General features: G+C 40.5%; 1 protein-coding gene across 3 annotated transcripts in view; it reads right to left on the bottom strand.

The window, feature by feature from the left end:
* The window catches only part of TTC7A (tetratricopeptide repeat domain 7A), a 304,672-nt gene that overhangs the window by 229,927 nt on the left and 54,811 nt on the right, over positions 1 to 19,934 (bottom strand). For all 3 annotated transcript variants that reach the window (XM_032768913.2, XM_032768912.2, XM_032768915.2), the window contains 3 exons: positions 15,033 to 15,111; positions 11,352 to 11,512; positions 10,856 to 10,919 (listed from right to left, as the gene is read on the bottom strand). In XM_032768913.2, the coding sequence (XP_032624804.2) occupies positions 10,856 to 10,919; positions 11,352 to 11,512; positions 15,033 to 15,111 (304 nt within the window). The remainder of the gene's footprint in view (positions 1 to 10,855; positions 10,920 to 11,351; positions 11,513 to 15,032; positions 15,112 to 19,934) is intronic.

Raw genomic sequence — 19,934 nt, 5'->3', positions numbered from 1 at the left:
GAATGGTTCAGGAGAAACCTCCACGAGGGGAACCTCACAGAGATTTCCTTTCCTTCTCAGATATACACACATATACACACCACTGGGGCAATCTGATGCTGTGTTTTATCCTTGCCTCTTCATTCATTTCCCCTTTACCATGTTAATTTCAAAGGGGGAAGGAAAAGATCCCTGCTGGCACTCGACATGGTGATTGTATGTGCAGCCCTGCTCTGTGAATGACTGAGCAATATATATATTGATTCTTTCCGGAAGTCAATATCAACATTTATATTGAAAAAAAGATAAAGATGACCATGTGCTTGTCTGTTAGGGCAAGCTGTTTGTTTAATATTCAGTAGATAATATAAGTACATTCTTACACCCATAGCGAGTACCCCCCTGAAGCTAACTACTAGAGTACGTTGGGCAGCTTTTTTTCTGTTCTAATGACGCTTGACAATAAAAAACATAGTTAGATCTTAGTAATACCTAGCTATCATAAGAAGAGCTCTGTAAATTTATTATGCCAGTTATGTAAATGAAAGCAGGGAAGTTGTACCATTACTGCGATATTTTACCTCAGAAGCAAAACTTTATGCTTTCAGACAATGTATTACACGTAGTACACTTCAATTAAACCTCCACTCCATAATCACAAGGTAAATTGTTTTAACTGAATCTGAGGCCCCATTATTTAACCTTGGAAATGTTCTATTTGGTTTTAATTCAAAGTTGAATTATCAGTATGGTTTGGACGGACAAACACATCTTATTTTATCTATGAATGTATAAAATTCTAAGCTTACAAATACACATCAATAATTTTTTTGCATGCACATTAAAGCTTTACCCTTTTTCTCTCTGCCTTCAGATTTATAGCTACATTATACTGTATTTTTCACTTTTCCTGATTGCTTGAGGGGCTATTAAGATGATCAGAGTAATGGAAACAGGAGGAGGAGGAGGAGGAGACTCAAAGAGTTTGGCTTGTTTAACCTAACCAAAAGCAGGCTGAGGGGAGACATGATTGCTCTCTATAAATACATCAGAGGGATAAATACCAGGGGGGGAGAGGAACTAAAGTTAAGCGCCAGTGTGGACACAAAAACAAATGGATATCAACTGTCCATCAACAAGTTTAGGTTTGAAATTAGGGGAAGGTTTCTGACCATCAGAAGAGTGAAGCTCTGGAACAGCCTTCCAAGGGAGCAGTAAGGGCAAAAAACCTAACTGGCTTCAAGACAGTTTGATAAGTTTATGGAAGGGATGATATGAAGAGACTGCCTACAATGGTATATAGCTGATCTGTGACTGCAAGCAGCAAATATCAACGGCCGGTGATGGGACACTAGATGGGGAGGGCTTTGAGTTACTACAGAAAATTCTTTCCCAGATGTCTGGCTGGTGGTTCCTGCCCACATGCTAATGGTCTGATTGTTATATATAGGGTCAGGAAGGAATTTCCCCCCAGGTCAGATTGGCAGAGACCTTGGGGTTTTTTCCCCTTCGTCTGCAGCATGCGGAATGGGTCACTCGCAGGTTTAAACTAGTGTGAATGGTGGTAACTTGAAGTTTTTAAACCATAATTTGAGGATTTCAGTAACTCAGCCATAGACTGAGTGCCTATTACAGGAGTGGGTGGGTGAGGTTCTGTGGCCTGCAATGCGCAGGAAGTCAGACTAGATGATCACGATGGTCCCTTCTGGTGTTAGAACAGTGGTGGGCAACCTGTGGCCCATCAGGGTAAGCTGATTGCGGGCCGTGAGACATTTTACTGATGTTGACCATCTGCAGGCACGGGTCCCCACAGCTCCCAGTGGTCACAATTCGCCTTTCCCGGCCTATGGGAGCTGCAGGAAGCGGTGGCCAGCACGTCCCCGTGGACTGCCGCTTCCCGCAGCTCCCATTGGCCGGGAATGGTGAACCGCGGCCACAGGGAGCTGTGAGGGGCCGTGTCTGTGGATGGTCAACGTCAGCAAATTGTCTCTTGGCCGGCAACCAGCTTAATCTGATGGGCCACATGCGGCCGGCAGATTGCCCACCACTGTCTTAGAGTGTATGAGAACAGTCATCCCAAGCTGTGGACCTCAGACCGTCAGTGCTGACTGATCACAACATGAGCCTTTTTATCAGCTGCTAATTCATGTTAAAAGGCAGGCAAAAATACATTAGACCCTTTCCCAATATGACTTCTCCATATAACTAACTGTTATAGTTGCCACAAGGATGTTCCACAGTTCACACAATCATGATTGGGAAGGGAAGGTGTTCTACTCCATAGAAAGAGAACCCCCTGGTCTAGACTATTGCCTGGGACACATATGACCGTTAATGTGAGTTCAGCATGAGAGTCTAGGGGAGACAGTTACCTTAAATATATAATGGTGTACTTAACTTATGCTACTATGCCACACAACTATGTGACAATTGTGGCTTAGCTGTGTCATGTTTATTACATGTATCTGCATAAAAAACAAATTGAAGTAGCAAACCCAAGCAGCCATTATTTCAGCAGTTATTCTACATCTATGTTATTCTACAGAAAATTAAATTCTACAACAACATAGAGATGTGCTTCTTAATAATATGTAAAACAATCGTATGAATTACAGGGCAACAAACTCCATGTAACAGCCTCCTATTTCACAGAGCAAGTAGATAGGAAGTATCCTTTAATTGCTCATTTTGAAACATAGCTTTACAAAAAACCCCATTAAAGTGTTTAATGAGTGCTTCTCCCTGCCTGCTAATTTATGGGCATTCTAATGTTCAACTTGTGTCTTCTTCTAATAGATATAATTGACAGATCCCCTGCAACCCAGGGGGGGAGGGGAGCAGCATATTGTGTATCAGTGTACTATAATAATGTAATTGAAGTGACTCAATATCAACATTATAAAAGCAAAGCAAATGCCATTTAGGTATTTCCCATTTAGACTGGCAATAACCTCTGTTTTGGTTTCTGAAATCTCAGCTGAGGGTTGGATATCTTCTGAAATCCCAGTCAGGGAACTGGTAATGGAACATTTAGCCTTCCACCCTTAGGGTCTCAGTTCTGCAAGCTGTTCTGCTTGGGAGTCCCTTCATGTAAGTGGTGCTCCATGTGGGTGCAGGTTCAGTTCACATGGAGAAGTTTACAGGACCAGGGTCTAACTCAATGGATGAATTTCAGCTCAGATTGGTTGTGAACAACAGGTTTTTACTATCCATGCGAAATGTGTGGGTTCAGCCTCATTTCCAGGAGATACCTACAGCATAGAAAAAATACCAGAATCCTTTTCAGGCTTTCTCAGCAAAAAAGCCAAGGAGCTGAATGGGCACAGAGGATGGATTACCCTCTGACCCACAAAATGGCCCTGAGGCAAATCAGTGTAGTAGAATTTACACTACCAGTGCCCCCATGGTGGGAAAAGAGGAACTCTGTTTCTGAAGATGTCAATGGCATAATCATTTACAATTTTTATCTTAGGAAGTCCTGAAATCACCGTATATAGGTTAATTCGCATGAGGCCTCGCATTTTGGCACTCACAGTCCCACCATAGAGAACATGAGCATTTCCCCACCTATAACAACTGACAGATGGAATCAGAGGACAGTAAAGGAAACTTTGAGTCATTGCTCCAAGTGTTTCTCCTTAAGACATGAAGGTCAGAGAAGAAAGTCAGTCAGTCCCTATGCAGAAATACTCAAATAGGGACCAGGACATTCCAGAAGATCCCACTTATAGAATTCTGACTGCATTCTTCTGTGGAAGGCTGGGAGAAGCATGTTCCCCTCGCTACTCATGAAAGAAACCATGGTTTCAGCATACAAACCCCATACATCCTCCTAGATCTGTACAGATCACTGGGATCCACCAGGACACTGAGCCATTTGCCCAAAGACCACTTGCCACTGCATGGACTTTGGGTTTCCCACCACTGCTTCTCCCTGGGGAGGCCCCCTTTTCTTTATTTAAAGGCAGGCATTCCTGAATAATTAATACAGATTCTGGCTGTACTGACTTTTCTTTCTGTTTGTACTGAGCACACTGAGGGTAATCACCTCTGCGTGGACTTTCTGTGGCAGGGGCCCTCTGGCAGGTTCCACACCAGCTTGTAACAGCACAGATTCCTGTACAGGGGTAAAATCTATCCCCAGGTCTGTAAATCACTTGGGCAACGTAGGGCCAGATCCTCAGCTAGTATAAATGGGCACAGTGCCATTGAAATCAATGCAGCTGTGCGCATTTACACCTACTTAGGATCTGGCCCATAAAGCACTCAAGTACTAAATATTACCACTTCACTCTTTTTCCTAAGTTTCCTAAGTGCTTTCCTCTAAGTAAAATGTATCAGTAATATACACAGACAATTAAAAAGATATCTACTGTAAATTTGCTAGAGAACTACAGAACTCAAATAAACAAAAAATTGGCTGTTTTCCACTCTCACCACGTAATAGCAGTATGCAAAATGAAGCAGAGAAACTCAGAAACACAGATGATTGTTGGAAAGTTAACAGCGTGTGAATACCCCTTTCAAATTTTCTCTTTGTTTTGGCATTTGGTAAAGCAATATGACTATCATACCTTTTACTGGTTATATTTTAATGGCTTCTATTGTATCAGAACCAATTTTGAAAATATCACAAAAAGCAAGATAAAAAAAAAAGGAGACAACGTAACAAGTTTAACATAAATCAGATATGGGCTGCATACCTGGAATAAAATATATTCGATAGCTAATATAATAACTGATGACATTTGAAAAGCTCCCATCACCCAATGCCTCTCACAAGCTTGGAAGTAACATGCATTCCCGCAAGGGAAAGGAAAAAGGCTCTCAGTCCATGTTCTGGTGCCCAGATTAAAGCTGCTTATTCAAGAGGCTTTAACGTAAGTGGTGTATTTTCTGAAGCATATGCTGGGCATATTCTGCCTTCCATCTTCTTGGGAGGTCTGTAGAAAGAAAGTAGCCTTGTGTTGCACTCTAGATGTGACAACACTCAGACTTGTTGTACGAAGTACAGCACATTGGTTTGGAGAGATTCTGACAGGAATATGTAGAATGGCAATCTTGTATCTCATTCATCTACTATGACAGATATCCTCCCCCTAGCCCTCAGGAAAACAAGCTTGAGAGAAAGTTTCATAATAGTTGGTAGGCTATTGTAGATCTGTCATCACTGGGTTTACTCCCATTTGAAGAAACTCCACAACAAAAAACTCCCCTAATTTCTTACAAATGAACAATTTTACAGAGTCAGGAATTGCAAAGGAACTGCAAGACTGAAATATTCCAGATGTTATCACCATATGTAGACAATGGGTTAAACCCTGCTAATCTTACTCTTGCAAGCAATCCCACAGAAATCCATTGGATTGCTCACATATGTAAAGGGTATGTCCCAAAATCTGTATCCATGCACCATCCTCTCTTTTCTCTCAGGCTCTTCAACATCAAATCCCCACTGTGGACTCAAATCAGAGATGAGAGTTGATGATGGCACTGAATTTATTAGTCTTGGATACAGGCAGTTTAATTTCTAATACGATAGAGAAGACGGAGCAGAAAGCCAAATCAATCTAAGTTACCCTTCCCCATTTGTTCTGTTGATCCACAGCTGCCAGGGAGAAACTATGTTGTAATACAGCCTCTTGACACAACAGCAGACATTACAAGGACTCAATAAAGCCAATTTAAGCTGTGCTTTAAATCTCAAACTCAAGAGTGAATAAATTCTCAATGTAAATAAACAGCTAAAAAATTACTTTAAAATAAACACACAAAAGCTAACAGAAAATGTTCCATTCCTGGCTCTGAGAAATCTTTGGCCAGCGAGGCCAATTACAGTACAAAAAATACTCCAGAGAATGGTTATTAAAATAAACACAACTACATTAAGGGAAAATCCTGCCTGACTCTCTCTTCACTCCCACCAGCACAGAATGCCTGGCTGGCAACAGAACCAGTACCATTCCACTACGCGAGGGCATGGGTAGCAGGATATGGGGAGCCCACTCCATGGGCATGGGTAGCAGGATATGGGGCAAGATGCCAGGGAGCACTATACAGAAATGCAGGGTAAGTGTTTTGGGTGGGTTAAATTAGGGAAGGACTGGATTGGTGAAGTTACAGCTATGCTGATCAACTTGCCAAACCCTGCCATACATGGTGGGCATATCTCAGCCCAAAGGGTTCTAAGCCCCATTGATCCTTCTGGTTCTGAAGAGAAGATGTCTTCCCCCTACAGGCAGCAGATCTCCCCTTTAGGCAGCTTATTTACTGTCACTTGGGCAATATCTACACTTAAAATGCAACAGTAGCACAGCTGCAGACACTACCTGTAGCACTTCAGTGTAGACACTACCTACATAAAAGGAAGGGGATCTCCTGTCACTGCAGAAAATTCACTTCCCTGAGAGGCAGTCGCTAGGTTGATGGAAGAATTCTTCCGTTGACCTAATGCTGTCTCTACTGGAGGGTTAAGTTGGCATAGCTACGTCTCTCGGGGGAGGGGGGGGTCCCACACCCCTGAGAGATGTATCTATGCTGTTGTACATTTTCAATTAAGACCAGTGCTTGAGCTGTGCAAAGAGGATGAGAATTAGGCCTTCAATTCTTAAACAAACAAGTACAATAGGCTCTGTGATTTGCAGTAATCTTTAGGCTGTCTGGTCTATTTCTATGGATTCCTTGAAGAGGATTCTGTTATCAGCTCTGGTAACTAACTTAATATCAGCTGGCATTGGAAAAGACATCTGCCAAACTCAACAATCGGGCTACAATACCTTCGCTTACCATGAAAATTAGATTCCCATTTTCAATGAGAAAGGAAGCATGTAGGAACAAAATTGAGATCATTTCCAGAGGAAACTGAACCTCAGATGCGAAGTGATATATATTCTGAATATGGTATTTCCTAGTTTTTTAAAAAAAAGTTTCTGTGTTACTTGTAAATTGTGCTATTTTGCAATCCAAAAAACTATCATACTCTTTGGCTCAGAGACACAGTCAATGTAATACTTAAATAATGCCCGGTTACAATTAGAAGTCATCCTCCTTTTTATTGAAATGAGAAAAAAGATTCCTTTTAAAATTACTCACAGAAGCAAACATGGTAAGAGGAAAGAAAAAAGTGAGGACACTGTCATAAGCCCTTATTCTGCACCATTAAAGACAATGGGAGTTTTGCCGTTTCCTTCAGCGACTGGAGGATCAAGCCCATGGGGGCTTTAACGTGAAAGCTTTTGCCAGGGAAAGTTCTTGTAACAATGGAGGTGTCCTGGGGCCACCACATAGCCAGGGGTTTATTTGGATGAATGAAAGGTTAGAAGGGTGACAGAGAGGGAGAGACAAATAATCTAAAATTCATCAGAATATGTAGAACCCAATGGCACCCTCCCTTCGTAGGTTACTTGAAAAATTATTCCTTGAAAAACATTTTACCATCCCCTCGCCCTTTCCCTCTGGATCCTTCTTGCCTCCCCATGCCTGCTCCATGGCTCTCCTTTGTAACTCCCAGGTGTCTGCCTATATCAGCCCTCAAGCCACCATGGTTTTCCCTTCTCTCTGCCCTTCCCTCTTCTTTCTGCCTTTGCCCCACCACAACACCCAGAGGAGCAACAGACACAGGAACATTCACATACAGAGCAGACAATGACATGGCCATTCTGTACCTTCTAAATACAGAAAAGCTTTGTTATCCAGCATGTTGGAGGAATGGAGGTGCCGGTTACTCAAAAATTCCAGTTAACTAAGAGTTATACTTACCAATGGAATACCAATTTTCAAAGAATTAGTAAACAATAAAATGAATCAAGTGTAAAATAGTATACAGGTACTCCAATCCAGTGGCAGTACTGTACTGCGGAGTGGTTGGTTTCCTGAAGCACTTAGTTTTATACAGGTAAAGTTTTTTATACTGTAGGTTATCTTATGACACTACATATCACTATGGGCAGTGCATGGTGTACACCCCGATCACTAAAAATACACTTAACACTAAAACTATACTAAATATAATTTAATCTTTCACTTCAGGATCTTGCGGTGCCCCAAGGTCATCATTATCAACATCAATTATCACTGTAGATGTAGAAGACTGAATCTGTAATGACCCTATGACACACCCTGGAAGCTGCTTTTTTTGAATAAATCCCTGATATCAGCTTTCTTACTTGTCTGCTGCCTCTTTTGCATAAAAGGGTGCAGAATGTGCAATTGCATAACCTCCTGGGCAGTATACTAGTCCTGGTTACTAGATTGAAGAATTGTATTGGGAGATATCAGAAATGCCGGTTAATAGAGTTTTGTGGTTGATAAAGTGCTGGATAACATAGCTTTTACTGTAACATGCTGGAATGGATAGCACTCCAAAAGATAAGTTAGAGGGGAAACAAAGCATCCCAAGCTGTGTGTGTGATTAGATTGCTCCCGATGAGTCAACCTCATTGTACATTTTTGTTAATCTTGAGAGTTGATTATGGTAAATACTGAAAGAAAGACGAAAGCAGCCAGAAACACAAAAGCCCTGTGCTCACTGGCATGCGGAAATATATCACTGTCATTTTCCACTCTGTAGGAAAGTGAATGTGTATTATTCACAGTGGTTAGCTTTACAGCTTTCCAACCAAGGAGGAGACCTTGTCTCTCGTTAACTTACTCCCCTAGGCTTCAGTAAATTAAAAAACACAGCCACCCCTCCAACTAGCCTGCAGCCAGGCTGCCATGGCCAAGATCGCACATTATGTCATAAACTTAGCAAGATTTCCCCTTGTTAGTAGCTGAATGGGAGAATTACAGGGAAAATGTCCACGGGTCACAGAGATCTTTTGGGCACCAGCAACTTTTTCCTGTGGTTGCATTTCTATTTATTTGTCATGTGTCTTCTTCAAAAAGCTCACAATTTTTCAGTCAATCTCATGGCTTTTGGGGGCTGGACTCATTGTTTTTGAATGTTTGGAGCAGGCAATGCTAGAGCTGTCAATTTTTCCAGGGGGTTGTGTGGAGGGAAGAAGATGACTTGATGATTAGTGGGAAATGAAGAAAGGTCATAAAGAGTCACAGTTCGTTCCTGAAAGGTCCAGAGGCTGTAATTAAAAAGGAGAGTTTGTCTGTCTCTTGTTTGTCTGTGAGCTGTTTAGACTGTAAAGTTTTGTAAATTGACTGTTTTGGGGCAAGGGCCAGTGTTGTTATGGGGTATTTAAAGCACAGAACACACCTTAGCTGCTACATAAATAATAATAAATATTGTACAGTCATTTAAATGAGTTGGACAACATCAGTGAGAAAAAGCTATTTTCCAGTGTCTAACAGGATGCAAAACCATTAAAGGTTACTTGATACTCTTCTGTAGAGAGGATTTTTTTTAATTCATTTTTCTTCTTTAAGAGACTTGAGTTCACATATAGCTGAAGTTATAATGGTTATAAATATAAGTTATAAACCTGGTGGTTTCCATGTGGTCCATTAAGAATGTTGTGCACATAACACAAATCCCTTATTCACTATGACTGCAGCTAGTCAAAGGCCATTCAGGGCTGGAAGAGCAGGGATGTTTCAGATAAAGACTAAGGTGCACGGACAGACTACTGAATATTGTAAAGGCTGAGCAGCACATATCTGCATTATGCCTGGCTTTAGACACTATTACTAGTCCTCCATTTTTATGACCACCAAATTCACAGAGAAGTTCAAAAAAGTAAATCTGTAGCCTTACAAAGGTAAATATCAGGGCAGGGCTTAGGAAAAGGGTGTCAGAAATCCAGTGTGACTATGGTGGACATAGAAGTTCTGTTTCACACAGCTCAGATCCAGCCCGGCTAAGCATGTAAGTGCATGCTTTACTTTAAGCATGTTAGTCCCAACAAAGTCAATAGGAGTACTGAGACGCATAAGGGCTTGGCTAGGTCTGGTCACAGTGTGATTAGATTCATAGACACAAAAGTTGCAGCTGCAAATTATCTTAGATTCCAGTAGGAGCAAATTGGTAATACAGAAGAGAACGCTGAACTACATAACACAGCATTTACGTTCTCTTACCATTCTTTTCATTCCCAAGTAATTTAAAAATATATATATACATTTGGTGCTTACCTTTGAACCTACCAATTATTTAATTCTGCATTACTTATTTATGAAGTTTTTCCCTTAAAGAGGTTGGGTTTTTTTTAAAAGTTCGTATGTCTGTAGTGTACTTCTCTAAAAAGTTGCTCTAGTGCTAGCAGTTATCAGACACAATACCAATTTTTGCAGCCTTTAATAAAGGAAATATTTATTTTATCACCATAGCAAACAGTACGGAAAACCTGCAACGACTAGAGTTGCCAATTACAGCTGACCCCAAACAGACTAATGCCCTTTTATTCACAAAAATTTGTACTTTTTAACAAATATGCCTTGTGTGTTAAAGCACAGCAGATCTCTCATTAATTTGAGTTGCACACTCAACTCATTTGTTGCCTGCAACATTGTCATTTGTAAACACGAGAAGGCTTGTAAAAAAACCCGAAACCCAATGCATTCAAATTTGCGGAGAGGAAAATGTTTGTTTTCCCTTCCTAATAATCTCCTACAAACTGCATTTCAGCAATATCAGGAGTAGAAACATTATTTTCCAAACCACTATATGGGCAAATCATTCTTTTCTTGAAGGATCCCTCAGCCCTTCACTGGATATCCATTTAATAAGCAATAATAAAATCTGAGTCATTAAGAGAAGACACAGTTGGTTCCTGCCTTACTACTGACTTATTTATTTCCAGGTGTCTGGGGGACAGTCTGTGAACATGTGGATTCTTTGCAGTTTACAAAAACTTCCAGAAGACTCGACACACAAACGCTAGATACCCTCTATTACTATCATTATTAAATACTCATTTTGGCTTACCATAGATTCACTGATTAACAGAAGGAGAAGAGCCTCTTCTATGTTGTCTTGAGGGCAGTACAGGCTGAAAGACAAAAACTTTTTTATAAACAAGATAAGGAATTAGCCCACCAGTCTCTATTTTTAATGTCGCAAGAGGACCAGTAACTTGAAACATCTCATATATGATTCATTTGCTATATGATACCCTTTTTCAGATCCACACAATTAAAAGCTCTAGTGCGTATTCTAAAATGGACTATTTTGACTCACCAGAACCTTCATCCCATTCCACAACTGAGATAGCTTTTTAGTCAGATATTCTCTATTCATGGGAAATTACTAAATACTCCAGATTTAGGTCAAGGTTTTTCATAAGACATTTGGATTAGAAGTTAAAATAAATAAATAAAAATGAACAAGGCTACAGGGGTCAGTAGCCAAGTTGGCATTCAGGGACACTTCAGTCACACTTTTTCCTCTCAGAGTGGAAACCAAAATAAAGAGCTGTGCTTACTTGTCTCCTGTGTATAGCTGGGGTCTCCGCCGAAGAAGAGTGCTAACGTAAGAGTTATCTTCCTTGTTCATGAACTCAGGCAGAGGATCAGATAAGGGGCTCCAGTAACAGTCTTCACTCAAGGAGTGGAGGAGCACTTCGGCTAGCTGTTTGGCTGCTGTCTACGGATCAACAGAAAGCACCTTCAAAAGGCTCTCACACACAGGGGGCATCTCTTCACACGGGAAATGTGAGTATAAAACACACTTGGGACCTGACTTTCAGAGGTTCTGAGCATTAACAGTCCAACTGAAGTGATTAGGAACTGCACGTGCTCAGAGCCTCTGAAAATCAGGCCCTAGAAGTTTGTATGGTCCATTTTAAAGCGGTAGAGAAAGAGTAAGAGACTTTCTGGAAGAAAGGGACATGTTCGATCAGGCAAGTGAGAAGTGATTCCCCCATGGATATTTCAGGCCCCAGCTACACTCCAAATAGTTGGCTCTAACCATATTTGTAGCTTTCTCAGTCTGTAAAATTCCACCCTTGTCTCAGCCCAGAGGGGAACATATATTTATATTTTTTGTACTTTTTAAGGACAATCCCTTCAGCTCTTTGAATTATACAACAGTGAAAGAGAAACAACATATTTGAGTATCACTACTCTTTTTGCTCCTAAATAACTTCAGAACACAACAAAAACTTTATGCTGGGATGGGAATTGTGACATGTCCTTCCTTGGGCAGTACATGGGACAAAGGAACCTTACGCATCTCTCACCCTCACTCCCACAAAATAAGGGCATGTCATCATCTAGTCCAGGAGATACAATGTTGTGAGCAAGCAGAAGTGAATGGAAGGAACCTTTATTCTGGCATTTCCTGCCTTTTTGTTCAAATGTATTCAGTGCAAAAAATTGGTTTTTGCATAGAACATATGCAGATTATAACACATATGTACGTGTACACACACACACACACTTACATATAAAATACATGGTGAGGAGCAACTAGGCCTGCCACGTTAGTATGTTTTACATATAAAGTCAGTATACCTATAAATCCTAATATGTCAGTCCTAGTTGCTCCCCACCATGTATTCTAATGTCAAAAATAGTAGGCATGACCTCTCCAACCTCAATCTAGTTTATCTAAACCTATGGAAAGTTCCTACTACCAGACTGCCAACAAAACAAAAAACTGTTCATGCTGAGGACTTTTATTGTTTCTTTTTTGACCATCTCGTCACACAAGGACATCATCTTACTACTTAAGATGCAATAGCAATAACGTGCAGTGCTTCTTGGAAACTGGAAAGGAAGGTTTCATTTCTATATCCAGATAATGGCAAACTGATTTGAATGGCTGGCATTGCTGTGGAAAAATACTGCTCCATATAACTCCTTGGAGCCTTCATACCTCCATGCACTGACAAATGCTATCTGCTAGTAACCAGCCTTTTCTATACTTTTTATAATATGTAAACATGAGCAAAATACCCTACGGTACTGTGATATTAGCCAATATCATTTTATCATTTCAGCACACAATCATTTAGTCAGTTTCACCCTCAGGAGTCAACTCTCTGACATTTTTTTCTAAAGCCCTGGGGATAAGAAAAACTGCACTAGTATCAGTAAGATCTCTGCAGCTCTGCATGAAACTATGACTATGATTGGGATAAAACAGCTCAGAAGAGACAGGACCCAAATGCTTGGAGTCTGCTTTGACGTTCATGTACAGTGCAGTAGCACTGTAAATTAGCTTCACTTTTGTTTTGAACAAGACCAAACAAATTAGAACAATCCAAGTCTCTGATTTATATTATTACTCCCTTTGGCTAAAAAGGCATCATTATGCTTCAAGTAAATTGTCGGCCTACAAGGGAAATATGATCATGTGTTTAATTTCAGTGTTTGAAAAACTAGTTTAAGTAAATATATTCCTGCCCTAATCCCCTCTCAACAGCTCATTTTTTAAAAAAAGTCCAATGGTATAGTGGTATAAACACCTCCTAATCTTCCCCTGGGGATTAATCTCTCCTATGCAGCACAGCTCACCTTGCAGTATAGGGAAAGCAGCATCCAGGTTCCACTGTGTCAGAGTTTGGGGACAAGAAATGGTTATGCTCATCAGCCCTTCAGCAGAGCAATGTTATGTTTGAGCAATAAAATCCCCCAGAATTCTGATCTTGGTCTGGAAAGTGATGGAACCACTTCAACTGTGTCATTTTTTAAAAACATCCATTTCCATGCCCAGCACAAAGTTAAGCTCCTGAGAGTATGGAATAAGCTAGAAACCACCTGGTGAGCTAGATATCTTGAGCTGACACAGAAGAGACACTGTCAGAGTGAACAGAGAAGTTACAGAATGACACATGTAGGTGAAAAGGGACCAGACCTGGCATGGACTCAATCAGGAACACACCCAGAATACTCATTCTGTACATGTCCATTATACTCATTCATTTTAGCCCTGGATTTTTATGGTAAGTGGACACATTCAGATCAGACTGCTCTTGGGACCTTGGTATCTCCTGCACCTAAAATCGTAGGTCAAAAGCACAGCCACATCTCTTCCTCAGCCTTCCCTGGACTCATTTTGGATTGAATATATGGACAGACAGACAAAGTTGAACCAACACAAGGCCACTTTAGTCATCCAGGTCACAATAACACACAAGAACATGACTTTCCAGGTTTAAGAGTCTTCATCCATGACCAATACATGGGTAATACCAGTCTTATTAAGAAGAGGCCAGTTGACATTAATCATATATTTGGGTGACTACCAGCCATTGCTGGGAGACAAAGCCCTGAATATGAACAATAGGACAGATCCAAACTTTGACTGACATCCATTCCTGAGAAGTGGCTTTTTTCCACCTAGCCATGCTATATGAGTTACGACAAGCACCAGAAAGTCTCCCATTACAGGACTAACCATTGGTTAATGATGCACATCAATAATATCCCTGCTACTTCCCCATGTTCCATATTTTTAATATTACAACTGAAGCACACACAAATATAAACCTCTGAATAAACTATCACTTTCCCCAAGAACAAAACCTCCATAACTTGAGACAGCCTCTGGCTGCTCTCTAACATGCACAAGTAAATTCTAATGTGTCCATTTGTAAGAGGTTCTTGGAAAGGCAGCACACAAAAATGGCAATCCGCAAGTATCATCCCCAATTACATTGTTCAACAGAGTTGCTTTCCAGAGAGAAAATGCACCACCTTAAAGCCAAAAGCACTGGAAGTTCAAGGAGGGAAAAAAGAATGAAATACATAGCACAGCTATGTATTAATGTGAAAAAGCATATGTGCATCTGAGTGTGAAAGAGAGACTAAAACAGACATTATCAGCTGGATAATCCAAGGATGCCAGAAATACAGGACGTATTTCGTTTCACATTACAATTGCTTTGGTGTGCAAAATAAAATAAAATAACCTACAAATAAAAAAATACACTGAACAGAACAATGCTTTCAGAAGAGAGGCAGAGAAAACACCCACCTGCTTAGGTGTGTCTGTTGAGCTTGTGTGTCTAATTAAATGTGTCACCACAACGACCAACAAAGGCATCAGTCAGGGGAGGGCTGGGGGAATCTTGTTCCACATCAATGATTAAGAAATAAACTATCTGCAAAGCAGATTAAACTGACTTCCCATCTTTAAACCCTTCCATATATTTCCTTACCATTTTGAAGCTCTGAGTAGCTTTTGTTTCCACAGTCCGTAATACTTCTCGCAGGTCCCTCATTCCTTTCACAATGTTTCTAACAGGAAGGCAAAAGCAGCATGTTTAAACCAGACCACTTGTGATGCACATCTGCTGTGCAACAAACTGTCTTTTTAAAAGAAGAGAAAATGAAAAGGATAATCATTCCAAAGTTAGCCTAACGACATAAAGCAAGTCACTCTGAGGCATAGGAAAACAATGGCAATCTGAATGAGGAAGAGTCGTTAGCATGCCTATCCCAGATGGCTTCCTATGAGAAAATCACATTCACATTTGAAGAACAGAGGAGACATTTGGAAGCCGTTCATGGATCATATTTATAAAACAGATGCTGCTCCTCTTTTTGTGTACACACTGTACTGGTTTGTATTAAACTGAGCTTGCGTGATGTTCTTAAATGACTACTCCTTTTTGGTTATATTTACATGTTGTATCACTGAGAGTAGGCAGGGTGAGGGGGTTAGGACTTGTCTATCCTGGAAACTTTTACCAGTGACTCCAGTAAAGTTACACCTCTATAGTTAAATTGCTGTAGTTATACTGGTATAACTCTCCATGTGAATATTCTTATTTCTGAATAAGAATGGTTCTCCTCCCCTCCCACCCGTTCCAAAGTGACATAAGTTAAAGAAAAAAGTATATTTATACGGGAGTAAGAGTGACCACATGGGTGGCTATGCTAGTCTAACTAAAGCAGTTTAAATTCACAATTTAGCTTATACTGGTATAACTTTCCTGTATAGGTAAACCCTACACTCATTAAAACAAAGAGAAAGAAGAGCTGGGCACCTATGTTCTATGAACATTTCATTGAAGTTTAAAGCTAATTGGCTTCAACTGTGTTCCTGCTCCTTCCATGTTACGTTCCACAAACATTCTAACAAAGAAGTTTAATGGCAGAAACGTTTGAGGAAACAGCAACATGTTAACAGCTGTTAAAAGATATTTGTGGGAAACAAATTACATATTTGTAATCATGAGTATTCACACTAAAAGCTTCATTCGAGGAGTTGTGCTCATCCCATGAGGGAACAGAACCACACTGCATGACCTTCTGTCCAATCAAAACTAATCATCATATTTCAAATTTCAAATCATGAATTCTCACAATGATCTACTCATAGACAATTTACAGACAGAAATAATTTAGAACAACAAATGCAGGTGTGAAAATCACATGCTGCTCAGAGATAATTAAAAAAACAAGTGAAATATTTTGAGCAAGTTATTTGCTGTGAATTATTTGCTCCTCTTCAAACAGAAAATATGGTTTGGGTTTGTCAGGGACAGGAAGGTTCAGGAAGTTTCTAACTCTGGCCTTATTCTTGCAACCAGCTCTCCAGATGCAGGAGTAGGACTTTAGTCTGCCTTTTTGAGGGTCAGAGCAAGAATGGAATTCAATAAAATCTTATATTTTTTAAACACACACAGAGCTAAATCTGACCCAATGTTTGTGAAAGCAGTATGAGTGCAAAATGAGCAAAGATACTGTTTGGCTGCTTTTTGTTTTACCTCCCATCAAATAGCATTCCATACCCACACCAAAAAATACAACAAAAAGCTCAGCAAGCAAATCTCATTATTGGGTTGGTGTTTATCAGTCTAGGGTGTCAGTCCAGGAAAGCACTCAAGTACACACCTAAGTATTTGAGTAGTCCCACTGACTTCACTGGGGTTAGTCTCCTGTAAGTGTATGAGTTAAGTAATTTCCTTAAAAAAAAAATAAAAAAAAAAGACTGTAAGCAGTACTATTTTTGCCTGAAAATGGATGGATGTAGCGATACATATTGGCATTAATGAGCTGACTTGGATTTAGCCACAAAGATGGCAATATTTTACTCCAAAACAGACATTTGAATAGCCATTTTAAAGACTGTTTTATGACTATCTGTGAACAATTTAACAAAGAAAAATGTTGACAAGTTATGGCTGTACTGGGGTTTTGGTGTATTATGGCTTATATCTGATGCCAGTGAAGCACTATTTAATAACACAACACATTCTGGTTAGGTATTGAAACCCACTGGTCCTGTTTAATGATAACAATACTGTATGTACGTAGTGCATTTCATGCAAATAGATATCAAAGCATTTTACAAATAAACTTAAAAGTGTATCTCATGGTTTCACAATGCACACTGAATACTAGGATGGGAAATGAAAGATACTGTTGTGGCACGCTGTACCTCAAAGCAATACCCTGGAACCCCTATATTTACCACTGTCATATAATTTTGATATGTTTTAGACAAAGTATGCCTTATGAGGTATCATTTTGAAAGTCATGATCTGTTGAACATTCATATCCTGTTGGATTGTACGTGCTATCATTGTATGTGAAGTTATGAAGTTTTGCTATGTGTGTGTTATTGAAACATGTTGTGAGGTTGGGAACACTCAAAACCAGCCTTTCAGGTACAACAATGGAGTACCCAGAAGCACTGATGCCCCACTAAAAGAAATCCACACCCCCAATGAAGTGTGTAGAATGAAGACTTCTCAGAGAGTGCACGTATACAATGGAGGTTGCTTGATTTACATCACACCAAAAGATCTTTCCAGTAAGCTGGAAGAAAGCATAAAAGGAGAGTGACATCATCACTTGGCCTCACTCCCCCCACAACTCAACACCTGGAAACAAGTCTGGAGGACAAAGACTTTGAACTAGGCCAGGTGGTCCCGGGCTGGGGGAGAGTTCCGCCTGTGCATTGAAGATTTGTGACCTGTCTGACTTGTCAGGGTGAGACACTCCTTGATTAATGTCCTGTTTAGTTTATAAAACTCAGACTGTGAATTTAACTTAAGTAACCAATTGCGATCTGTACAATTACTACTTATAATCACTTAAAATCTACCTACCTTTCTGTAGTTAATAAATCAGTTTTATATTTTACCTAAAACAGCGTGTTTTGGTTGCATTGCCTGGGAAATTTCAGTTCAGTTTACAAAGGCTAGTGTATATCCTCTCCACATCGAGGGAGGGGCAGACTGGGTAATGAACTTACATTGGTCAGGCTTCTGATCAGGGCAAGATGGTATATTCCAGGGGAGCAAGGCTGGGGAACTGGTGGGAACTGGCTGGAGCTTCGCTATTGTTGGTTCATGAGTTGCTGGGAGAAGCATTCATGTAACTCAGTGGAGTGTGTCTTTGGCCCGTGGATATCTGTGTAGGTGCAGTACCTGCCAGAGGTTAGCAGCTTGCCAACAACATCACAGTGTGAGAGGGAGCCCAGGTTGGTGAGACAGAGAGCTCAGCAGTCCTACAGTCCAGGCTGCACCTAGGAACCCCGTCACAACTGTATCCAATTAAAATTACAGGGCAAATTGAGACAGACAGTATGTAATGAACCAAACTGGAATCTGGCCAGGTCACCGAGATCAGAGGTTTTCATTCAGGGGTATACTTACCCCCTGAGGGTACGCAGAGGTCTTCCACAACGTACATCAACTCATCTAGATATTTGCCTAGTTTTACAACAGGCTACATAAAAAACACTAGCAAAGTCAGTACAAACTAAAATTGCATACAGACAAAATGAGAAAGTAAGCAATTTTTCAGTAATAGCATGCTGTGACACTTTTGTATTTTTATGTCTGATTTTGTAAGCAAGTAGTTTTTAAGTGAGGTGAATCTTGGGGTATGCAAGACAAATCAGACTCCTGAAAGAGAAACAGTAGTCTGGAAAGGTTGACAACCATTGACCTAGCCAGTGGCTTCCAATCATTTCAGATTACTGTACCCCTTTAAGGAGTCTGATTTGTCTTGCATGCCCCCAAGTTTCACCTCACTTAAAAACAACTTGCTTACAAAATCAGACATAAAAATACAAAAGTGTCACAGCACGCTATTACTGAAAAATTGCTTAACTTTCTCACTTTTACCATATTATTGTAAAATAAATCAATTGGAATATAAATATTGAACTTACATTTCAGTATAACAAACAAGTAATTGTCTGCATGAAATTTTAGTTTATCCTGAGTTTGCTAGTGCTTTTTATGGAGCCTGTTGTAAAACTAGCAAATATCTAGATGAGTTGATATATCCCCCTGGAAGACCCCTGCGTACTCCCAGGGGTACATGTAATACTGGCAGAGAACAACTGAGTCTTAGATTTCAGAGTAGCAGCCGCGTTAGTCTGTATCCACAAAAAGAACAGGAGTACTTGTGGCACCTTAGAGACTAACAAATTTATTTGAGCAGAAGCTTTCGTGGGCTACAGCCCACTTCATCGGATGCACCCATCCTGCAGCAAAAAGTGCCATAGGAGTTCTATTGACAGCAAGTCATCAGGATCTCATTTTTACATCTTATTCAATAGCAGCACATCACAGTTGTCTATAACGGAAGCGTTCACCTTGAGATGAGTGCATTACAGAAAACTTCTCATTGTCACTCCTCTTGGTTACAGTTTTACCTGCTTAAACTGTGTGCAGCTGGTGCTTTTTGGAATGACATCTAGCTACAGTATCAGACTCCTGCCGTGTACCCCCCAGACTGGGACACTACAAAAACACTGGCAACAACCACATAAAAAACAGTCTCAGGCCACGTCTATACGACGCGCCATATCGGCGCGTTACAATCGATTGCTCGGGGATCGATATATCACGTCTCATCTAGACGCGATATATCGATCCCTGAGCGCGCTTACATCGATTCCGGAACTCCACCAAAACCAACGGAGTTCCGGAATCGACATGGTGAGCCGCGCACATCGATCCCGCGCGGTGAAGACGGGTGAGTAGATCGATTTTAGATAATCGATTTCAGCTACGCTATTCTCGTAGCTGAAATTGCGTATCTAAAATCGATTTTCGCGCGTCGTGTAGACCTGGCCTCAAATATTGGTTGGGTAC

Source organism: Chelonoidis abingdonii, chromosome 3 (genome assembly GCF_003597395.2).
Source record: "Chelonoidis abingdonii isolate Lonesome George chromosome 3, CheloAbing_2.0, whole genome shotgun sequence".
NCBI lineage: Eukaryota > Metazoa > Chordata > Testudines > Testudinidae > Chelonoidis > Chelonoidis abingdonii.
This window is presented reverse-complemented; position numbering and strand designations above follow the sequence as displayed.